This window comes from Schistocerca serialis, chromosome 2 (genome assembly GCF_023864345.2).
Source record: "Schistocerca serialis cubense isolate TAMUIC-IGC-003099 chromosome 2, iqSchSeri2.2, whole genome shotgun sequence".
NCBI lineage: Eukaryota > Metazoa > Arthropoda > Insecta > Orthoptera > Acrididae > Schistocerca > Schistocerca serialis.
The window spans coordinates 517454514-517480117 of record NC_064639.1 but is presented as its reverse complement, the minus strand read 5'-3'; the positions used below and the strand labels follow the sequence as shown (position 1 = coordinate 517480117).

Here is a 25604-nt window from a genome sequence, read left to right as displayed (position 1 = left end):
TAATGAAAACATAGTTTTAGTAAAATCAAATAACAGTTTGTAGTCTTGTAGCAAATCTGAGGAAAAAATTTAGATACCTATAAGAAATAAAAAAAGACTGACCTGGCCACAATTTGTTGGTGGTAGTAGTAAAAGAGCTCACCAGCACGATCTGTACCATTCATTGGAAATGGTCCTTGACCTGGGTAAATTATATGCCAGTACCAGTGACATAAGTTGATCCCAATATCCTCACGGAAATATGCCACACGATGTTCAGGATCAAGGTTGGATGCAGTGTAGTCCACTGGAATTTCTATAGGAACCTGTTCCAAGTCAAACATATTTTCTGAGTAAAAGGTATAGCTGTGAACTAGGCATCTAATAAGTGTAATCTGCACATAGTTACACTGTGGGAAAAAATATACTACAGTATGAAACAAGACACAGACCTTACTTTTAATATAGATGTCACATAGCACATAGATTCAGCAGTCTCTTTATGGTGCATACAAAAGCATGTCAACAGTCAGTAAGAGTTATGCTAACTGAGGTATAATTGTACACTGACAGAGAGTTATGGATGTTGCTCACAAGGAAAAATACCTCAAACAAAATTGTTAAAATTGATAACTACAGGAAGAGATCTTATATCTTACTGTACTGGTGTCCAATAAAAGAGCTATGCTATAAACATTGTGAAACCAACTGCTGGAAACTTTTGATAGGCTACTTACCAATATGTGTGCATTTAATCTGTCATGAAGTTTCAGTATAGTACTTTGTACATACTCCACTGGTGAGTGAAATGTCCACTCAGTAAAAACATGCTATTGTCTGTAGCTAACCTACTTCTCTCCTCCTCCTTACAGGACTGCCCATCCATCAGTATATGAAGGGATTGGCAGAAAACTGCTAACCCACAAGAGCATATTTTAAGATATTGTATATTATCATGTGGTACATTCAAAAACACAGAAGATAAAGTGATTAGTCTGAGTCTCATTAAATTGAGGGTTATCGCCTTCTTTTGCCTGTCAGGCTTCACTGGCAGTGAGCTGGCAGCTCAATATAGTCAGCTAGAACAATGTAGCAAAGCAAGTGTATGTGTATGAAAGTATGTGTGTGTATATGTACTCTATATTTCTAAAGAAGGATTTGTCCAAAAGCCAGCAACATTCTCAGTATGTTTATGTGGCTATCAATGACTCAGCAGCTCAACTATTTGATGATTTAGGTTTTCTGTGGTTTTCATTAATTACTCCAGGAAAATGATAGGGTTGTTCCTATTACAGGGCTATTGCTGGTTACCTGTCACAGCCTTGCCAAAGTAGAAATGTTACGTATGTAAATGTCAGTATATATAAACTGCACTTCAAGCAGAGACCTGTGGAAATTCCTAGCTGTTACAAAAAATAATAATTCCATTGTGACTCTCCTTACTCTCACTTAGAATGTACGAAAATATTTGACAGGCATTAGAACATCATGCAAAAATACAATGTGGAGTCAGAGTGTAGCTGCTTTTAGTAACAGACAACATTCATTGTGAAAGAAGGAAGAATAGTTAAGGTTTAAAGTCCCTTCAAAATCAAGCTCAGCATTCGCTGTGATAGAGTGGCGTTATCTTAAATCAATAACAAAATGGAAATCAAATGATTTATGACAGGAGACCCACAAATTATTCATGCTTTTGAAATAATAACACTATCCATATTGAATGTTGAAGTCACATGAATTTTTATATCACATTACCTGGTTAAATAAGATAGCATACAATTCAGCATTTATAATAAGTAAACATAGTAACTCAAAAATACCATTGAAATGTGAACAATAGTCTTGTTGTAAAATAATCAGTTAAATCAAACTTCTTTAAACGCTTTGCTCACTAGTACAACAGAACAAAATGCAACAGAAATGACTGGTTTTTATAATCAACAATCATATTACAGCTCATACAGAAAAGTAGAAAATCATTCAGGAAAAGTACTGATGAAACCATCTGCCTACTTGAAAACAAAAATATATCAAACACAGATTGGTGTCCATCACAACAGAAATGTCATTATTTGCGGAGTACTTTATTGTTAGTATCATTAAACTGTAATTTAGTTCCAAGATACAAAACAGTGCAATAAATGTGGTTTATTCTCACCCTTGAGCCTGGTGGCACGATGTTTGCTTCCTGTCTAGCTTTTGAAAAAATCCCTCTATCCATGAACTTGTCAGGGAAAACCTCAGCCAATGAAGGCAAAGGCAGGTGCAGTGTATCTGTTCTGTGTGTTATAGCCACTGACATTGCATAAACAAAAAGATATGGATTAATACGCTCTCTACAGTAAACTGAAGCAGATAGAAGGTCTTCAACATTCTCCATCTCTGCAAAAAATGGAATAAAGTTATTTTAACAAAACCAGCGAAAAGAAAGTTAACCTCTAGTCAGTCATACTGAAACTTTGATTTTAAGAACAACAATAACAGTACAATGACTAGAGACAGATAAATAATTTTGAAATTTTTGTTTAGTTTACCTTCATCTCATTATAAATCAAATAATATTAGACCCAATTGGGGTCTACTGTGTCTACATAAAATAACACTCTGTATTCAAATCCATCACAGCATCTCATTTACTTTTTGCACATTGTATATGTTTGCATTCAATTTTATTTCTATGGTATAATAGGAGATGCTGGAAAATGTGCAGTATTTGAGTACATGTATGCTTCAAATTATCCTTCCCCAAAATGTGAAAGAGAAGGGAAGGGCCTACTAACCACCTATGAAATACAATCACCATACAAGAGATGACAGAAATATAAATGGCAAAACACATTAAGACTCAAGATTTCAGAACAGTTCTAGCAGTTCATTTATAGTTATTTAAAGGTAGTTTAGAGTGAAATAAAACTTGTGCGGGGTGCCTAAGGAGATATGAATGATTAGTGCGTGGAGCAGATTGTATCAAATAAGATTTAAGTTCTAGAATACAGATAATTAGCTGCAAGTAATTGATTGCTCAGTTGATAGGCTGTCATTATGTTCACAGTTTGAGCTTCACCCTTTCCTCCAAAACTAGGAAAATTAGCAATAATCCTATCTGATGTTAAAGTGTGCTAAATTTTGCTTTGAAAGTAACTAAGAGCACATGAATTCCATGGAGAGTGTTCTTCACACCCACTGCAATCCACAACTAGATACAGTAACAATAACCTTATATGATGTTAAGTTCTGCAAAGTTTACCAAATCTTGCTTTGAAAGTGACTAAGAACACATGAATTCCATGGAGAGCTCTCTTTACAACTAATGCACATACTCATGTCGATTAAGAACAGGGAGTATGTAATGTTGTGGGCCATTCTTTGGAGAGGCACATTAAGTTTACCATACTGATTGATGTTGTTCAAAATGGTTAAGCTATATACTAGAATCAAATTTCACTCTCTCATTTCCCCACCTCACTGACACTGAAAATAAAAACACACACAGTTATCTAAACCAATCAATTACTGAAAAGAACTAGTAGTCAAACATTGTGAAGAAAATGTGTAAATGAACACAAAGTAGGGAAACCTTTCTGATCATATGGCTGAAAACACCCTTTTTGGTTTTCCAGTGAATACAGTCTTAGAACATTCCTTTAGCTTCCTCTTGTAAGGTTTAATTTGTTATGTACTACACACAGTAAATGGGACTTGCTAAACACCCATCTTTGTAACCCTGCTTATGAGAAAAGGCTGTTTTCCACATAGTATCTGGCTACTAATTCTTCTTGTGTTCCCTATTATTGTGTTGCATTTTGTAGTGTCACAGGTTATTTAGTAGGCAATAGCATGTCACACTCAATGTTTAACTTAGTCAATGAAATATATTGGAAGATTTCATAATGAGTAAGTTAGGTAAAGGTCCAGTCAGCCCACTATCTGGGGAATGTGGGAAAGTTTGTGCAGACATGGAGTAATCCATGAAAGCCATATGTCTGGGGAGTGGTACATGTATTACAACATTGGCACTTTCTGTGATGTGGGGCCACATACTCCATGCGGTGCCATGCCAGAGATGAGCTCGGCCACTGGAATAGCTCCGCACATGAAAAGCTCCATGCGTACCTGCCAGGTGAAGAAGAATGGTTATCATGGCAGTCTAGAACTGAGTAGAGGGTCCAGACAACTACTGCAACCAGCCTCTGGATTATTTAAAGAAATTTTGAGTCTTCAGAACACCAGAAAAGACAGCATATGGAAGTTATGTACTATATATGTAAGTACAAGCATCAATAAACCCATTGCAACACTGCACTTGGCTATTGTGACAGGACAGAAATAACAGTTGATCAGTGGAAAGAGAGTGATTACCACAAAATATGATATGTTTTTTAAAAAATGTAGATTTTGCTAAGAAGTTAGACTTGTTGCCCTTGACAACACTGTGCAAAAAAATTTTCTATTTTGGAAAAGCAAAGTCAAGAAGAATTGTTTGTTAGCAGCCAGAAAACAGCAAAACCCTCTGACTACAGTGGATTATCAATAAAATACAGAGAAAGATGACAGTTCATAAAATATGAATCACGGCAAACAACAAATTAGGAGCAGCCATCCAAGCACCTTTATGTCTATGTCCCGTCTGTCCCTGCTTTGATTACTCTCTGGGAAATCTACACCATGTGACTATGAGACTTCACTCCACTATGCCAATGCTGGACAACCTACCACTCTCACACTCCAGCCCACACACCCGATGAGCCGTTGAAGTACCAAACAAGTACTGTTAGTAGTTTGGGTGATGGATTGAGATACACACAATTTCTTTATAAAAGAAACTGAGTTGTACATGATAGTGATACTGCAGGTGGAAGACTTGGTGGTTAAACAATACACAATTCTTAAGAGAATACTGGATATCCATACTTATATGCCGATAATAAGGCATAGAATGGCATCAGAAACACCTGTAGGGCTCTGTGATTTCCTAGTTAAATTAACAAATGAGTTAAGAAATGAGTTAAGAGATGATTTAAGGAAAAAATTGATGATAACACAAATGAGTTGATCAGGAAAATCAACGATTCCAAAACAGAATTGTTTGCTAGCACAGAAAATACGAAGGCAACTTAGAAAAGCTGGAAAAGATTTAGATGCCCATATCAGAGAATCAAGGCAAGCAAAAGTAACAACAAGTGATAGAATTTCAGACTACCAAAAATCATTAAATTCATATATGTAACTGGCATACTGTGTGTGTAAAAAAAAAAAAAAAAAAAAAAAAAAAAAAACACCAACAACAACAACATTCTTCTGTGATGGGAATACTTCTGTGGCTCAGCTTAGTCCAGGACTTCAAACAATTTTAAATGAGCTACCACACCTTTCTAGAGGGTTATTAGCTGTTGAAGTTTTAGGCAAACCTTTCATAGAGACCATCTATTGAAACTGTTTCATTTGCCTACCGGAACTGTAATACAGCCCAATGATATGCAAGAAGTGATGGCATGCAATTTACTTAAGTAAATATAAGATTGCACAACTTTAACAAAAATGATAGTACATCTAACTTATGTATTTATGATTTAGTATTAGTGAAAGATCACTCACAGAATTTGGGGTTGAAAAAGGAAACGAGTAAATTTTTTCTGACGTATATTGGCCTTCATAAAATAGTTGGAATTTCACATCCTAAGGCAGTGTTCCTAGCGAATACAGTGACAGGCAAGGAAAAATGCCTATATAATACAGAAATTATAAAGAAATTCATTGAAACCTCAGGGAGACAATGGTCCAAAAGTGTCCTATATTATTACTAAAATACATCTACAAAAGTGCAGTATCATTACAATGTCTCAAGCGATGTAGGACTCCAACTTTCATTGTCCATTTATGAGGATATTTCTTTTACTTTTTATGCAATGTGTGTATGGAAAGCTGGTTTTATACACTTTTACAGGGGAGGAAATGAACAAAAGAATTAAAAGTCTTGAGACTAATGGTTTTTGCGCATGCAAGCATGCGCGTGCGCACACACACACAAGTGTGTGCGCACACACACACACACACACACACACAGAGAGAGAAATACGCAACACAAACCCAGCCCATTAGAAAGAAGTGAATTACATGCTAACATCTCCGTGTACAGATAACTTTAAATTGAACAACAGGAGAAAAGGGGTATGAAATTACTACAAAGCAACTCCATTGTTAAGAAGGAAACACATGATGCTTAAAAGGAGAGGGACAATGTCAGCCTGCTGGGAGTAAGACTGTGAAATATTAAAGAAAGAAATAAATAATTCAACAGTAGTGTTATGAAGGAGAATGTCAGCCAAAACAAAACAGAATAGGCAAGCAGGTCAGATGCTCCATGAAGTAGCAACATGGTTAGTGAAACACATATATATATGAAGATTAGGTGGTAAATGGCCTAGGTGGACTCATAACAGAGACACCCTGGGTTAGGCAAGGTGAACCTACAGAAGAGATGACCTTGACTTTTTTTTAAGACTAGGTAGACTCACAGATGAGGTGACTTATATCTAGGTAAGGTGGACTCATGGATGAGCTGACCTTTACAGTTGTAGGGAGTAGATTAAATTTTATGTAGAACACTGACCCACCAGGTATTTTGAATAATGGAGGGATGTCTTCCTCTCTGAATGAAGGTAACATATCATTTCTTACAAAAACGAAGTTAAGAGACAGTTTTATAAAGGCATCCTCCAAACAGGAAGAGCAGTAATAATAACAATGATGATTTTTTTTTTCAGGAGAATAACGAGTTATAGATTATGTTGTAAAGGAATGCATCATCATACAGTTTCCTTACATAGGTAGATGAAAATAAAATTTTAAAGAATGACATTCTAAAAAGTATGAAAAGGTATACAAAAAAGTAAAAATAAATTACAATGGAATAATGAAGTTTCAGTTTTCTTTTGTACTCAAAAGAATATAATAACATAGCTAATATCAAATGACATGTGTTAAGTGTGACACTAAGTCTCAATAGTAAAATATTGAAAAGGAGCAATACAAGCTCAATGTAAACCAATGATTCTGACATCTCATGCCTCCATGGTGGGATATGTCGTGTCACAGGCTCTTTCATAGGAAAATAGCATGTCTCATACAAGGTTCAACTTAGCCAATGGAATATGTCAGGAGATTTCTTAAAGTGTAAGTTCGGCAGAAAGACTGGAGAGCCCACTGTCTGGAAAATGTGGGAAATTATGTGCAGAGACAGATTAATTCATGGAAGCCATACGTCTGGAGAGGAGTACGGGTGTCACTACATCGCCACTTGCCATGATGTGGGGCTGCTTACTCCTTGCTGGTGCCATTCCACAGACAAGCTGAGTCCATGGAATAGCTCTGCTGATGACAATGCATGAATGGCTTCTCTGCGCAGAGATATCAGATTTGTTGATTTGGACCTTGGTTAATGATCTGTCACATAGAGAACATTGTCTACTCTGGCAGTTGTAATACTACTGTTCTGCAAGATGTTAATGTGAAATGATGTTTATGATGTTGAAGTTAAACTGAAGTTTGATTATTTGTTGATTTGAGGACGTTAATGGAGAACAGCCTCTCTTATAGCCCCACCTCTCTTACAGCCCCACACATAACTGCCCAGTGAAGAAGAAAGACTATCAGAGCAGGCCAAAACCAAGTAGTGGTTCCAGTCCACTACTGCAAACAGCAACTGAATACAGTGACTTAATTATTTTGAAAATTGTGAGTATTCAGAACACTAGATGAGATGGCATGCACAATATCATGTGCTACGTGTGTAAGTACAGTCATCAAACAAGCTACCGTGACACTGCTATTCCTAACATACATTCACAAGATCCTGTTTATTTACACAACAATTATTCATATAATCATGGTTTGTACAGGGAATTTTTGACGATGTAACCAAAGTGTCAGAAAAGTACCCTTTTAAATTTGCTATGTTCCAAGTTGAAATTCGGATGTTGAGAGTTCTTTTCATTTACCAGTAGTCCTCAGACAACAAAAGGTTCACCATTCTGTTTTACCAATATGCCTAAATACATTTTAACAAAAAGAGATCAGGTATACTGTTTTCAAAAATTGGAGCTGGTATGAAAGATCTGTAGCATTCTGTATATACAAGACACAATTTACACTAGTTACCTCACATACATTGCCACATCAACTTAAGCTGATAGAACACTGCATCAGCTATATCTTCTTTTGGTAAACCAAATCTGTGATTACATTATCATCTCACACAGATTTACTATTTGACTGAGAGTATACCTTACCCATGAACATTTTGACCAGCTCCTTACCCATGAAAATTTTGACCAGCTCTGCAGCATATTCTCGGTGTGCTGGTAGGAATATTGAAAAATTCTCTTTCCAATCAAGTTTCATGGGAGAAGTTATATCAGGCAGCTTTATTCGCTTAATATCAACCTGTTGCAGGCTTCCAGGAAAGCCACTCCTGTCGACAATGTCCACAGTTTGAAAACGATCACTCTGCAATATTTACAAATTAATCAATTTATATTATTCGAAGAAAATGCTGATGACAGTAGAATTAAGTAAGGGTTAAAAGTAAATCTATAGAGATGTATTGAAACAAAGTATAAATATATGTATGTTTCAAGTTTTTATACACTTCTATTAACCATTACGAGTGAGACATCCATACTGTAAGCTGAAAATTATCAGCAAGAGTCCATGGTCAAACAATAAACAAATGTATTATAACATATACTAAAACAGTCATATACTAAAATAGCCATGAAAATGTATTTTTGTGATGATTGTATTGCAATATCACATCATTATCTTTTAGTGGTGTATAATAATTATACCAAGAGAATAACAATAACATCTAAAAGACTTAATATTAGTATAGTAATTCTCAGTGACATAAACATAAACACTGTAGAGAACACACAAAAGAATATATACATCATAGACTGATTCTACAAAATGGCTTGAAAGACTTGATTCTACTTATCCCAAATAGAATAGGTCACCAAGTGCAATAGCTACAGATCACATAATTGCTACTTGTGAAAATGTTAACTATTTCTATTAATGATAATTTATTAGACAGGTAGGCCAAATGCTAGTAAAAGATTGCAGCAGTGGGTATAAAAAAGTAAAAGTTCATGTATATGACAGAATACTTTAACTTGGCAGTTGGATTGCATAATTCTAATAGGAATTCCTGAATGGCAAATACACACAATAAGGGAAAGGCAACTACTTACCAATTGAGAACTCATGCATGATGCATAGAAACATGTAATGGAAAACAGTTAACACTAGCTTTCTAGCTCTTAATCTTTTTCTAGTAAGAGTACATGCATTCTCACACAAAACCACACAGATACCCAGGACATACACATTCATGGTAGTGACAAGACTAATTATTGGATATCGATTACTGAAAGCAGTTGCTTGTACAGACGAAGGTGGGAGGGACTAGGGAAGGGCACGTAATACAAAGGAGGGCAGCAGGGTAGTGTGAGGTAGGTCTTTCACCAAATGACTCAGCAGCTGCACAACAAGATGAAAAGAGTTCAGAGGCTAGAGTGTAATAAGGGCTACAGAGGGGGAGAAGGTGGGGAGGGGGAGGGGGAGGAAGGTGGTGATGTAGAGGGAGATAGGAAGTGGAGAGAGTAAGGGAGAAGGGTGAAAAAAAGAAGGGGAGAGAGAGGAAGAGGGAAAGTGAGAGAGAGAAAAAGAGAGAGTAATAGAGAGAAAGAGCGAGAACACATGAGGGGGGGGGGGGGGGGGGATTGGTGGGAGAAAAGGCAGTATATGATCTCGATGGAGAAGGAGTGGTGTGGATAGAGGGGAGAAACGAAAATGTAAGGTGAGGAAGTGGGAAACTAGTTAGTGGAGATTTACGGTAGAGGGGATAGCGAGAGTGCAGGATATGCTGGAGAGACAATTCCTACCCACATAATTCAGAAAAGCTTGTGCTGGAAGGGAGTATCCAAGTGGCCCAAATGGTGAAGCAACTTTTGAAGTTATGAGTGCTGTGGTGCCCTGCATATGCAGCAACTGGATGGTCATCTTTCTGGTTTACCACAGTTTGGCAGTGGCCATTCAGTTGGTTAGCTCACACTCACACATAGAATGGTTTACAGCAATTGCAGCATAGCTGATATATAACATGGCCACTTTCACGAGTGGTCCTGTCTTTTATTAGGTAGGAGATACCTGTAACTGGACTGTGACAGGAGGTTGCAGGTGGATGTATGGGACAGGTCTAGGTCTTGCAACTACGTCGAACACAACGTAATGACCCAAAGTAGGGCAGGATTGAAAGCGGGATTGGAGTAGGAATGGACAATGATATTCTGTAGGTCACATGGCTGGTGAACCTCTATTTTGTGTTTTGTGAGTAAGATTTTGGATATGATATCCCACAGCCCAGAACACAGCAATAGGTCGTCAGAGCCCTGGTGAAGGATGTGGTTAAGCTCTTCAAGGCCAGGGTGGTACTGAGTGATTAGAGGTGCACTGATCAAAGTCTAGTTAACAGGCTTACTGCAGTCAGAGGAGGAGATGGTGTAGGAGATCTGTTCATGGATGATCTGGACAGGGTATTGTCTGGAAATTAATGCTCTGGTAAATTTATCAGCGTATTTCAACAATCCCTGTTTTCTACTGCAATTGTGGGATATATGGGTGGTGAGGATATATGGAAGAGACTTTTTGACGTGTAATGGTTGACAGATGTCTAAATTGATAACTGGCACACATGATATAAATGGATGTATTTGGAAATTTGTGGTAAGTTACTATGGAATCAGACTGCTGAGGTCATCAGTCCCTAGGCTTACACAATACTTAATCTAACTTAAACTAACTTACACTAAGGACAACACACACATCCATGCCCGATGGAGGACATGAACCTCTGGCGGGGGGAGCTGTGCAAGCTGTGGCAACGCACCTCAGACCGCACAGATACCCCAGGCAGCACGGACCTATTTGCATAGCCTTCTGAGAAGTAAAGATCAACATCTAGGGTGGTGGCTCATTGAGTTGAGAAGGTCCTGGTGAAGCAGATTTGGAGAAGGTGCTCAGACAATGGAGTAAGGAGTAAAAGATTATCCTTGCCATGAGTCCAGATTACGAAAATCTCATCAATGAATGTAAATCAGACAAGAGGTTTTAGGTGTTGATTGGATTGGATGGCATGTGACTACCCATGACAGTACCACTGATCTGTCTGTAGTTCCAGTGTTCAAAAGTGAAATAATCAAGGGCAGGATGTGGCTGTAGGAGGAGCATTAAGAAAGAGGTGGTGGCTTTGGGATCAGAAGGACATTAAGAAAAGGAGTATTGTATGGCCACAAGGCCATGTCCATGTGGGAAGGTGATGAATAAGCAGGTCGCATCAACAGTGTCCTACAAAGAATCTGGTAGTAATGAAACAAGAACTGCAGCAATGCAGCAAAGAAAGTGAGCAGTGTCTTGAATGTTGGTTGGGAGGTAATGTACAATGGTTTGGAGGTGCTGGTTAACAGAGGTAGAAGTTCATCCAGTGGAAACATTGACCCCAGCCACAAGGGTATGAACAGTGGTGAGGTCTGTGGGCTTGGATTTAAGAAGTTAGGGGAGTAGGTAAAATTCAAACAATGAAAAATCCAGAATGGAATGTAGCAATATTATGAAAAGAAAAGTTTCTACTCACCATATAGCAAAGACACTGAGTCGCAGAAAGGCACAACAAAAAGACCTCCATAAAAAATAGACGGCAGACAGACACACACACACACACACACACACACACACACACACACACACAAAGGCAACTCACGCACACATGACTGAAGTCTCAAGCAAATGAGGCCACACTGTGAGCAGCAGCACCAGTGCATGATGAGGGTGGCAACTGGGTGGGGATAAGGAGGAGGCTGGCGCAGGCAGGGGAAGGGGAAGTAGGTTAGGTATGGTGAACAGTGAAGTGCTGCAGGTTAGACAGAGGGCTGGTGAGAGGTGGGAAGGGAGGGGTTACAGAAAAGGAGAGAAGCAAACAGACTGGGTGCAATGGTGAAATGAGGGCTGTGTAGTACTGAGATGGGAACAGGGAGGGGGCTGGATGGGTGAGGACAATGACTAATGAAGGATGAGGCCAGGAGGTTATGGAAACATAGGATATATTGCAGGTAAAGTTCCCACCTGCGCAATTCAGAAGAGATGGAGTTGATGGGAAGGATCCATATGGCACATACTGGAAGCAGTCATTGATATGTTTGGCATTGTGCTCAGCAACAGGGTGGTCCACTCATTTCTTGGCCACAGTTTGTCGGTGGCCATTCATGCAGACAGACAGCTTGTTGGTTGTCTTGCCCACATAGATTGCAACATGATGGTTACAGGTTAACTTGTAGGTTGATTTCACCAAGTAGCCCTGCCTTTGATGAGATAGGTGATGTTTGTGACTGGACTGGAGTAGGTGGTGGCGAGAGGATATGTGCGACAGGTTTTGCATCTAGGTCTATTTTAGGGGTATGAGCCATGAAGTAAGGGATTGGGAGCAGGGGTTGTGTAGGGATGGACAAGTACATTGTGCAGGTTCAGTGGATGGTGGAATACCACTGAAGGAGGGGTGGAAAAGATAGTGAGCAGGACACTTCTCATTTCAAGGCACGATGAGAGGTAGTCGAAACCATGGCAGAGAATGTAATTCAGTTGCTCCAGTCCTGGGTGGTACTGAGTTACAAGGGGAATGCTGCTCTGTGTTTGGACAGTGGTACCTTTGGAGGTGGTGGAAGATTGGAAAGAAAAGCCAAAGGAGATTTGTTTTCATACAAGGTTCCAAGGAGAATTACGGTCTGTGAAGGCTTCAATGAGACCCTCGGTATATTTCGAGAGGGACCGCTCATCACTGCGGATGTGACAACCATGGGTGACAGGGCTGTATGGAAGGGACTTCTTTGTGTGGAATGGCTGGCAGCTGTCGAAGTAGAGGTACTGCCAATGGTTAGTAGGTTTGATATGGACGGAAGTATTGATGTAGCCATCTTTGAGGTGGAGATCAACATCTAGGAAGGTGGCTTGTTGGGTTGAGTAACCAGGTGAAGTAAATGGGGGAGAAGTTGTTGAGGTTCTGGAGAAATGTGGATAGGCTGTCCTCACCCTCGATCCAGATTGCAACAATGTCATCAGTGAACCTGAACCAGGTGAGGGGATTAGGATTCTAGGTGTTTAGGAATGACTCCTCTAGATGGGTCATGAAAAAGGTTGGCATAGGATGGTACCATGTGGATGCCCATAGCCGTACCCCAGATTTGCTTGTAGGTAATGCCTTCAAAGGAGAAGTAATAGTGGGTGAGGATATAGTTGGTCATGATGACTAGGAAGTAGGTTGTTGGTTTGGAATCCATCGGGCATTGGGAAAGACAGTGTTCAATAGCAGTAAGGCCATGGACATTGGGGATGTTAGTGTAAAGGGGGTGGCACTAACAGTGATGAGCAGGGCACTGTGTGTTAAAGGGACAGGAACTGTGGAGAGCCTGTGGAGGAAGTGGTTACTATCTTTTATAGAGGAGGGTAGATTCCGGGCAATAGGTAGAAGGTGTTGGTCTACAAGACCAAAGATTCTCTTGGTAGGGGCAGAGTAACTGGCCGCAATGGGGCATCCTGGATGGTTGGATTTATGGACTTTAGGAAGCATGTAGAAGAGAGGAATGCAGGAAGTGGTAGGAGTGAGCAGAGAGATAGACTCCAGGGAGAGATTTGATATGGGCCTAAGGTTTTCAGCAGTGATTGAAGATCCTGCTGGATTTCTGGAATGGGATCACTGGGCAAGGTTTGTAGGTGGAAGTATGTGACAGCTGGCAGAGTCCTTCTGCCAGGTAATCCTTGCAGTTCAAAACAACAGTGGTGGAGCCTTTGCCTGCAGGTAGGATTAGAAGGTCGGGATCAGTTTTTAGATAGTGGACTGCGGCTCTTTCTGTGGATGTAATGTTACTTTGCATGTAGAGGGATTTAGGAAATTATGGTAAGGCAAGGTTCAAGATTAAGAAAGTCTGGAAAGTTAATAGGGAATGATTTGGGACAGTGAGGGTGGATCATGGTTGGATGGAGGTGTGGACTGAGTTAGGTAGGGTTCAACATTGGCCTTTGGTTGAGTCTGGTTGGTAGGGTTGGTAGGGTTGATGGCAAGAAAGTGTTTCCACTGTAGGGACCAGGAGAAGGAGACAAGGACTTTAACAAGTCCTGCATGATTGAATTTGGGAGTGGAGCAAAATGTGAGGCCTTTGGAGAGGACTGACATTTCTGTGGGGCTAAGGCTTCTGGAGGAAAGGTTCATGACAGTGTTATGGGTCTGTTTACATTCTGGATTTTGTTTGGTGATGGGGGGGGGGGGGGGGGGAAATTTGGAGGGTGCGGTAGGTGTAGTGGTTCTACGATACAGGGTTGGTCAGCTAGGAGGGGGCGTGGGGGAGATTTGGAAGTTGTTGTAGAGGTGGTGAACAGTGGTACTCCAAGGCAGGATTAGGAAGTGAGCAGGGTGGAGAGCTTTCTGGGGTAACTGCTCGCTTACACAAAAAGTACTCATTACCAATAAAATAGAATGAAGTGTTAAGTTTACATGTATACATATTGCAGAAATCTCTTTAAGCAGTTGGAAATATTAATCACAGCCTCACAGTACATTTATTCATGAATATGAAATATGTTATCAACAGTCCATCTAAGTTTGAGTGTAACAGAGATATTCAGAAGTGCAACACTAGGAGGAAAAATGATCTGCATTCTTCTTTAAAAAATCTAACTTTGGAACAAAAAAGGTTGAAATATGCAGCTATATAAGGCTTTGACAGTCTACCCATGGTAATAAAATGTCTCACAGATAGCAGAAGTTTTTTTCAAAAATACCTACTTATATACAGTTTCTATGTTTGTTTTGTTGACACATTTCACATCATAATTTGTATCATGAATTGAATCTTTGGAACAAGGAGCTATAAATAAATAAATAAAATATGTGAGTAAGAATATTAAGACTCATTGAACTTTATAACTTTAAACAATGTGGTGAGCTATCATTAAACAAAGAATAGATATGTTTTTTAAAGGGACGTACATACAAACACAATATACCAGGCCAGTGAATTATACAAACCAAAAACTCTCTTCAATGTATTGTGAGATATCATCAAAAGAATGACAACCTCTAAAGAGCAACAAATAATGCATAACTTCTACCATGTTAATGAATATTTGGAATATTGCTCAAATTTGTAGGGTATACCATATAATCTCTCTACTCAGCAATTTATAATTAACAGAGTATGTCAAGATAAAACTAAATACCATTTGCTAATGTACTCCTGTTCACTAATGCATGTAGTTATATGTATTCCATGTTCATATACACTGAAACGCCAAAGAAACTGGTATAGGCTTGCTTATTCAAATACAGAGATATGTAAACAGGCAGAATACAGCACTGCAGTCGGCAATGCCTATATAAGACAACAAGTGTCTGGCACAGTTGTTAGATTGGTTACTGCTGCTACAATGGCAGGTTATCAAGATTTAAGTTGAGTTTGAACGTGGTGTCATTGTTGACACACGAGTGATGGGACACAGCATCTCCGAGGTGGCGATGAAGTGGGGATTTTCCCACATGGCCATTTCATGAGAGTACCATGAATATCAGTAATCTGGTAAAACATCAAATCTATGACATTGCTGGGGCCGGAAAAAGATCCTGCAAGAATGGGACTAATGATGAGTGAAGAGAATCGTTCAACATGATAGAAGTGCAACCCTTTCGCAAATTGCTACAGATTTCACTCCTGGGCCATCAACAAGTGTCAGCGTGTGAACTATTCAATGAAACATCATTTACATTGGCTTTTGGAGCTGACGACCTACTCACATACCCTCGATGACTGCATGATACAAAGCTTTATGTCTCACCTGGGCCTGACAACACTGACATTGGACTGTTGATGATTGGAAACATTGCCTGGTCAGACGAGTCTCGTTTCAAATTGTATTGAGCTGTTGGACATGTATGGGACTGGAGACAACCTCATGAATCCATGGACCCTGCATCTCAGCAGGGGACTGTTCAAGCTTTTGAAGGCTCTGTAATGGTGTGGGGCATGTGCAGTTGGAATGATATGGGACCCTTGACATTTCTAGATATGACTCTGACAGGTAACACATATGTAAGCATCCTATCTGATCACTTGCATCCATTCATGTCCATTGTGCCTTCTGATGGACTTGGGAAATTCCAGCAGGACAATGCGACACCCCACGTGTCCAGAATTGCTACAAAGTGGCTCCAGGAATGCGCTTCTGAGTTTAAACACTTCCGCTGGCCACCACACCAGACTCCCCAGACATGAACATTATTGAGCATATCTGGGATGCCTTGCAATGTGCTGTTCAGAAGGGGTCATCACCCTTTCGTACTCATGTGAATTTATGGACAGCCTTGCAGGAATCTTCATGTGAATTCTCTCCAGCACTACTTCAGACATTAGTCATGTCCATGCTACATCATGTTGTGGCACTTCTGCATGCTTGCGGGGTCCTACACGATACTCGGCATGTGTACCAGTTTCTTTGGCTCTTTAGTGTATGTGGGCATGGAATTTTATTTTCTTTGACTTATTTAACTAGAATATAGTGTACTTCAGTACAATCAATCAACAGGTGTTAATAGCATCTCAGATATGTGTCTTTAGTGTCTATATGTGTGTCCTACATAAAACTCTTTTTTCTTATGCTTAATTATGTAGAATATTGTTTATTTGATTGCAATCACTCTGGCTAAGTTCATAAGAAAGCTACAGGTCTAGACATAATGTTATAACTTACATGTGCTTATATTGTGTACATACTTATATGTAATATGCCTTGTATTTTGACAGTCCTCAATTTTTCTGTTATTCTAGAACACTTGAAGTCACTATTTTCCCAGTAAATATTTGTCTTTTGCTCTGGAACACTGGGAGTTGCGTTTTACTTGCTCCCAAGTCTGTCCCACACACTTAAACATATCATATACTTTTTTTGTAACCATTTTTTTGAGCTTGTGCATGGATCTTACACTCAGAAAAATTATCAAGAAGTTTCTCCTGTATTTATAACACAGAATGCGATTTTCACAGTTCTGTATTATGTACATTAAATGTTAATTGAAAATCATTTTTGAAGTTAGTTTTTGGTTTTATTGCTACACTCATTTAATACAATCTATTCTAAGTATCAAATAATTATATATAAATTTATATAGAAAAATCAGAAAATCGCCTTGGCTGGTGAGTTAATAATACTATTACTACTAATAATAATACTACCACTACTACTACTAATAATAATCCTTACCTATTTCACTGATATTAAAAGCTAACTGCTCATGACTTCAATTTATGAGAGCCTGCAAACATACCTAATGCAGACATACATGGTATGTATTTAAAATGATTCAATCGTAATTCATGTAATTAATCTAAATTCAAGTTAATTCTATGTAGAAAACAAACCGAACACTCAAGATTCAATATTGCTGTGGTGTATCAGTTATAGCTACTGGCTGCAGGCTGCATGTCAGCAGTTTGATTACTGCCTCCTGCAGTTATTTATCACTTTAGATTTGTAATTCATTGGAGGTTATAGGATTTAATTATTTATGGAATATTGGAATTTAGTAGAAGATTCTACTACATCAAAAGGAAAACCCCCTCAAAAATTATGATAGTATTAGACTGAATTTCTGGCTAGTACTTACTTTCAGCAGTACTGCCAATAGGCATATATAAAAATACAGCAAATTATTCCACATCCTGGTCAGAGAGATAGGTTTGAAAAAGTTAAAAAGGAACAAGTCACGCAAGAGGATGAGAGGGACTCACCTGATTTGAGGACATGGGGAGGCAAAGATGAAAATGGAGGTATTAGAGAGAGAGTGAGGTCAAAGATAAACATTCGTAAGCACTAGCCCAGCTTCACTACAGAAATAATGTTGATCAAAAATCTTTCCTCAGAAGGTCGGTACCTCTCATCCTGGGGCCTGACTGACCTGCCCTTCCTTTTTAACCTTCTCCAGCCTTTCCCTTTCTTCTCCCTGTGTATTAGTTCTGAAAGCTGGGATACCATCATGTATATTTATCTGGGCGTAATGGCAGTATTGGTATTTTGCATTCTGAAAGTAAGTACTAAAACAGTCTATGGATATTTAGATATGAGCACTCTTTGCTGAGGTAAGTAGTTTAGGTCCATCTGTACTTTTACATAGTTTATATAAACTGTTAATTGTGAAGCATTAGTTCTTCTTAATGAGCTTTGGTCTCTTAACTGGTACATGCTTCCAGACTTAACAAATTACTTGTAGCAATATGGTACACACCTAATGTATTACAATAAAGGAAAAACCAGAATGAGAACAATATAAAATTTACAAAAGGCAACAACATAGGAAAAAAATAGACTGCTGTTCACTGTAAAGATGACAATTTGAGTTGCAGACAGGTACAACAAAAAGACAGTTCAATAATTAGCTTCTGACCAAAGCCTTCTTCAGAAAAAGAAATATGCACACATTCATTCACACAAGAAAGTATACCTCACTCACACATGACTCCCATCTCTGGCAGCTTGGACCAGAATGAATGTTGGCGTTCCGATCCAAGCTGCCACAAACAGTGGTCATCTGTGCCTGAGGTGTGCTTCTTTGTGAGAAAGAATGTATGTGTGTTTCTTTTTCTGGAGAAGACTTTGGCTGAAAGCTGAATTTGTAAGCATCTTTACAGTGTGGCTGTCCACAACTCAATGTGTTATCTCTATGATGAGTAGTGATCAATCTTTTTCTTTAAACTGGCTGTCATTCTAGCAGTTGGGTTGCTTTTGATAATCTTTAAATTTATCACATTGTGAAGAATAGTTAAAGTAGAGTATTACAAAACAAAATTGCTTAAATTCAAAGTGGAGTTGTCAACAGAAATTCAAACTCTGTTATGTACACTATACAACATGGTGCTTGTATTTAACAACTGTGCAAAAACCCTCAGCTCTGAGTTTGAATATGGAAGAATTTAGAATTCGAGCAGAGAATGCTTTGAAACTTAAGTGGTAGGTCAATACGATGTAGAGGTCTTGGGAGGGGGAGGGGGGGGGGGGGGTGCAGAGAGGCCACCAAAAACTATTCAGCAAATAATAATGAATGACAGTCAGATATCTTTGATAGCAGTAGAGAAGGATGGCAACAAATGCTACAAATGGTTACAAACATAAGCAACCACAGAAATTTTTCCTAGAAGGGGCAAGATTAAAAAATTGGCAGTTTTGATATATGTAGGTCAGTGAGTCTGAAAATTATCCATAACCCAAAAACTAGAAAGTAGTGCACAAAACATTTTGTATCTCAAATGATTGATAGTTTTACACATAGTGCAAGATGTATCAAAAAGCATTATCCAGTTTTAAAAAAAACATAACTATTATGTTATTGAGATATGTGCGTTATTGAGATATGTGCCGGAAACAGCAAACTCCCAAATTTTACACGGTTCCCGCCAGGTAGCATCAGTGTGTGCCCACTTCAGTTATGGTAAAAATGGTGTGAGGGCAACAGAAAGCATTTTATGTTCTTTGTTTTGCGCAGTGTGGGTCAGTACTAAATGTTCAGTGTGACTTTTGTACTAGGTATGGTGTGTGGATCCTCCTACAGAACAGAGCATTAGACAATGGCATGAACAAATCTGAGAAACAGGTTGTTTGTCTAAAGGCAAATCGCTGGGCTGTCCCTGAGTGCCTGACACATGTTGAATGAATCCACCATAGTTTCACAAGGAGTCTGCAGAAATCCATTCATCGTGCAGCTTGACAGCTCAACATGCCCCGATCCATCTAGTGTGTGTTGCATCAATGTTTACACATGAAACCATACAAAAGGTGACAAACAACAACATGTGGAGTTCTGTAGTTTAATTCTTGACAATATGGAGGATGACAGTTTTCTTCCACGCTTAGTGTTTAGTTACGAGGCAACATTCCATTTAAAAGGAAAGGTAAACCATCATAATGTGAGAATATGGGGTATGGAACAACCTCATGAAGTTGTACAACATGAGAAGGACTCTCCAAAATTTAATGTGCTTTGTGCAGTTTCACGGGAAAAGCTGTACATTCCAGGAAAAGGAGTATGGTCCATTTTTCTTTGCTGAGAACACCGTTACAGGAAGCAGATATCTCAATATGCTTGAGAACTTTCTTTTCCCACAGTTGGAGACTGATCTGAACAACTTCATTTATGAACAGGATGGGACACCACCACAATGGCATCTGGAAGTACCTGTACGTGATTATGTTAATGTACCTCTGTTACCAACAACAATGAATGAACTCAGACATCGCATAACAGCAGCTGTGGAAACTGCAACTCAAGACATGCTCATCAGAAAACAAAATCCATTAAATTTGTTTAATAATTTCAGAAATAAAGATGTGCCAAATCAGATGATTCTTTTTGATACACCCTGTATTCTTAAGGTAGATTACTTTGATGCTTAAACAGTAAGCATAGTTCAACAGCAAATACAAAGTACATCTTTCTATGTTATTAATATGAATATGGATGGCACTTTTTGATTCAAAAAATTACAACCTTGAAACTTCCTGGCAGATTAAAACTGTGTGCCCGACCGAGACTCGAACTCGGGACCTTTGCCTTTCGTGGGCAAGTGCTCTACCATCTGAGCTACCGAAGCACAACTCACGCCCGGTACTCACAGCTTTACTTCTGCCAGTATCTCGTCTCCTACCTTCCAAACTTTACAGAAGTTCTTCTGTGAAACTTTGAGAATTAGCACTCCAGAAAGAAAGGATACTGCGGAGACATGGCTTAGCCACAGCCTGGGGGATGTTTCCAGAATGAGATTTTCACTCTGCAGCAGAGTGTGCGCTGATATGAAACTTCCTGGCGGATTAAAACTGTGTGCCCGACCGAGACTCGAACTCGAGACCTTTGCCTTTCGCGGGCAAGAGCTCTACCATCTGAGCTACCGAAGCACGACTCACGCCCGGTACTCACAGCGCACATATCAGCGCACACTCCACTGCAGAGTGAAAATCTCATTCTGGAAACATCCCCCAGGCTGTGGCTAAGCCATGTCTCCGCAGTATCCTTTCTTTCAGGAGTGCTAGTTCCGCAGGGTTTGCAGAAGAGCTTCTGTAAAGTTTGGAAGGTACGAGACGAGATACTGGCAGAAGTAAAGCTGTGAGTACCGGGCGTGAGTTGTGCTTCGGTAGCTCAGATGGTAGAGCACTTGCCCGCGAAAGGCAAAGGTCCCGAGTTCGAGTCTCGGTCAGGCACACAATTTTAATCTGCCAGGAAGTTTCATATCAGCACACACTCTGCTGCAGAGTGAAAATCTCATTCTGGAAACATCCCCCAGGCTGTAGCTAAGCCATGTATCCGCAGTATCCTTTCTTTCAGGAGTGCTAGTTCTGCAAGGTTCGCAGAAGAGCTTCTGTAAAGATTGGAAGGTAGGAGACGAGATACTGGCAGAAGTAAAGCTGTGAGTACTGGGCGTGAGTCGTGCTTCAGTAGCTCAGATGGTAGAGCACTTGCCCGCGAAAGGCAAAGGTCCCGAGTTCGAGTCTCGGTCGGGCACATAGTTTTAATCTGCCAGGAAGTTTCATATCAGTGCACACTCCGCTGCAGAGTGAAAATCTCATTCTGGAAACATCCTCCAGGCTGTGGCTAAGCTATGTCTCCACAGTATCCTTTCTTAAAGGATTGCTAGTTCTGCAAGGTTTGCAGCAGAGCTTCTGTAAAGTTTGGAAGGAAGGAGACGGGATACTGGCAGAAGTAAAGCTGTGAGTACCGGGCGTGAGTCGTGCTTCGGTAGCTCAGATGGTAGAGCACTTGCCCGTGAAAGGCAAAGGTCCCGAGTTCGAGTCTCGGTCGCACACACAGTTTTAATCTGCCAGGAAGTTTCATATCAGCGCACACTCTGCTGCAGAGTGAAAATCTCATTCTGGAAACATCCCCCAGGCTGTGGCTAAGCCATGTCTCTGCAGTATCCTTTCTTTCAGGAGTGCTAGTTCTGCAAGGTTCACAGAAGAGCTTCTGTAAAGTTTGGAAGGTAGGAGACAAGATACTGGCAGAAGTAAAGCTGTGAGTACCGGGCGTGAGTCGTGCTTTGGTAGCTCAGATGGTAGAGCACTTGCCCGTGAAAGGCAAAGGGCCCGAGTTCGAGTCTCGGTCGGGCACACAGTTTTAATCTGCCAGAAAGTTTCATATCAGCACACACTCTGCTGCAGAGTGAAAATCTTATTCTGGAAACATCCCCCAGGCTGTGGCTAACCCATGTCTCCGCAGTATCCTTTCTTTCAGGAGTGCTAGTTCCGCAAGGTTCGCAGAAGAGCTTCTGTAAAGTTTGGAAGGTACGAGACGAGATACTGGCAGAAGTAAAGCTGTGAGTATCGGGCGTGAGTTGTGCTTCGGTAGCTCAGATGGTAGAGCACTTGCCCGCAAAAGGCAAAGGTCCCGAGTTCGAGTCTCGGTCGGGCACACAATTTTAATCTGCCAGGAAGTTTCATATCAGCGCACACTCCATTGCAGAGTGAAAATCTCATTCTGGAAACATCCCCCAGGCTGTGACTAAGCCATGTCTCCACAGTATCCTTTCTTTCAGGAGTGCTAGTTCTGCAAGGTTCGCTGAAGAGCTTCTGTAAAGTTTGGAAGGTAGGAGACGAGATACTGGCAGAAGTAAAGCTGTGAGTACCGGGTGTGAGTCATGCTTCAGTAGCTCAGATGGTAGAACACTTGCTCGCGAAGGCAAAGGTCCCGAGTTCGAGTCTCAGTCGGGCACACAGTTTTAATCTGCCAGGAAGTTTCATATCAGCGCACACTCCACTGCAGAGTGAAAATCTCATTCTGGAATTACAACCTTGTACAATTAAATCCAGGGTATTTAATGAGTTACAAAATTAGCCCCAGAAAATGTTCACAATAAGTACTTGTTCATACTCCCATGGTAATTTGAAACTGAAAATTAAAACTCTGAACCAGGAAAAAAAGTAAGAACAACTGAGAATTGTTGGACATCTCAATGTGGAGAAACAGGGATAAACAATTTAAAAGGTCTTATTCAACTTCATGCCACCTATAACACATCATGCTTAATCATATTAATGGATACGAACTACTTTCATGCTTCCTGTAATTGTATTTTCTGTTTATTGTATGTTTACATGCTCCACAGTACTGCAGTTTTTAATGTTGACTGGAACAAATAAAGTAGAACATAGTGTGCTTTGAAGGCTACATTTTTTTCAGTGGTTAGGTAATTTGTAGTCTGGAGGCAGTATAGATTGGATGAACATGGAAAATCTCACAAAAGCATCCTCAAATTGGCCAGTAGAATCAACTTTTAACAGTCTAGGGCTACACATCTTAGAATTGAGAAGGTCCCAATTTGTGAAGAGAACATCTTTTCAACCTTGAATTTCACTCGTTTTCCCCTCTCTTCTAGTGAATAAAATGGTATTTTCATTTATGGATGGTTCATTTAGGCCATCAGGTTATATAAAAATGTGGACACCTAAAAGATCATGTTCTCCAAAGCCTACAACAATAACTCTGGTGCATAGAACAGAATGTAGAATTAGTAAGCCATCATGTGTCTTCCTTGTCCACAGAGAAATATTGGAATGCTATTGTGACTCCTTTGAGCAGCAAGAGGACGGGGAATACTTGGGAATTGGGAACAAATGACAAGCATATACTGCTCCCATGTTTATGTTGTACTGGGAATCTTGACTGTAAAATGCCACCAAAACCACCACTGCACCAGGAATCGACATAATTTCCCATGAACAGCATAAGAAAACCAGTAAGAAAACAAATTAACAAAAATAAACAGAAACTGTGTAAGTCATAGAATTTCCTGGCACACTCAGCAATGTTAAATGTGCAGTTTTGCTGAGTCACAGACAGTCACATCTACAAATTCTGTAACCAATAAAACATTTGTATCTAAATTCCGGGAGGGAGCAAGTACTCTCTCTTGCCTGCCCCGTTCTCCCTTTGTTGACACCTATGGTTTCAAGTTTGCCAAGAACAATATGCATCAAGCCATTTTCATGATTCTGTAGTTGAATTTTGTAAATATGTATAATGGAATGACTTCAAAGCATGTATTACCAGTGATAACATCTGTGAATGCTACTAAATTTCACAGATACACCTATAATAAAACAATGGACTAAAAAGACAAACTGCTTAGAGAAAATGTGAAAGTAACGTCTTCTGTTGACAAGATGGCATGCATGACTTTTAGAGGTTCTTACCCAGCAATTACTTTTTAATTCTAGAACAAAAGCCAAATTATTACAAGGAATATGCTTTTTAGTTATTTGTATAACTGCCAAACCAAGGCTAACATTTGACCAAGAGAAAATTTTTCTTTCCAAGACATAACATAGTATAACTGAGTTATGCATTTTTGGGGGCAGAACAGCGTTATTTAAAGAACAAATTTATAAATTTTTCCATACAGTCACTTATTTAGCCCTGGACAGTATTTTTGATTGCTGCATTTGGGTCATTACAGCATTCAAAGACATTTCTGTTGGAGGTTGGTTAATAATTTCTCTCAGTGAATATATTTTGGTTTATTGGGACTGATAAGTAATGTCAAATTCGACATCACATTTATTGCACTGAAACATGATGCTGTTTCAAAATTAAGAATGTTCCTTTGATAAATGAATAAAAATAAACCATGAAAGCACAAATAAAATTGTCTCACTACAAAATGGAGAAGACCTGACATTTAATGCAATGATGCAGATATAAATTTCAGTAAGAAATAAAGCAGAGTGGTTATGAAAATACATTCTCAAGCAATATGGCACAAGGTAAATAACAAAAATTTCTCCACACTTGTTGAAAATACACTAACTCAACAAAAAGAATTTTACTTACATGATACTCTGTTGGAATACTGAAGGCAGTATCTCTATCAATTCCTTTCCGCAAAGAAATAGGTTCATTGAGCCGTTCCATCACCAAATGAAAAAATTTCATTTTATCCCTTGGGTGCATCGACTGCTTTCTTACTGGTTTTATTTGTGGCCTCTGAGCCTAAAGAAGAATACTTCTGTTCAATAAATATTGTCAAGACTTGGTTCACAACTTTGATAATATAAGTACTAATGTAACTTTTGTCCAACTCTTTATTTATCATATCAGTAAATTATATCAAGAGTGTGTTATATGAAAGCTGAGTATATTATAATTTTTAAAAATAAATGTTCTAGTTGGACATGCTTCTGTACTGGATCAGCATTGTATGCACTTCCAACATCTACTCTGTATGGCAGTTACATTTTATTTCTCCGTGACTGTCTAAGACTGCATCAGTCGGGGGAAACGGGCAGGAGATAGATTCCTGTCCTTGTATCAAGAGGAAATGCATAATGTTATGGATATATAACAGGAGGATTATTATTTGTTAAGATTTTAATGTTTGATTTAATGTCAGATGATATAACTGAGGACACGTAATGCCGTACACTATAGTATAGTATGAAAATTACAATTCTGTGATTTCTTTTTCTCGTGTTAAAATACACACTGAGTCTTT

At 39.3% G+C, this 25604-nt stretch overlaps 1 protein-coding gene across 1 annotated transcript in view; it reads right to left on the bottom strand.

Moving 5' to 3' along the window:
• LOC126457489 (phenoloxidase 1-like) overlaps positions 1-25604 on the bottom strand; it is a 208413-nt gene that overhangs the window by 142449 nt on the left and 40360 nt on the right. Inside the window, exons 4-7 of the mRNA XM_050093789.1 lie at positions 24944-25102; positions 8295-8484; positions 2138-2361; positions 103-305 (exon numbers count right to left, since the gene is read on the bottom strand). Of these exons, the coding sequence (XP_049949746.1) occupies positions 103-305; positions 2138-2361; positions 8295-8484; positions 24944-25102 (776 nt within the window). The remainder of the gene's footprint in view (positions 1-102; positions 306-2137; positions 2362-8294; positions 8485-24943; positions 25103-25604) is intronic.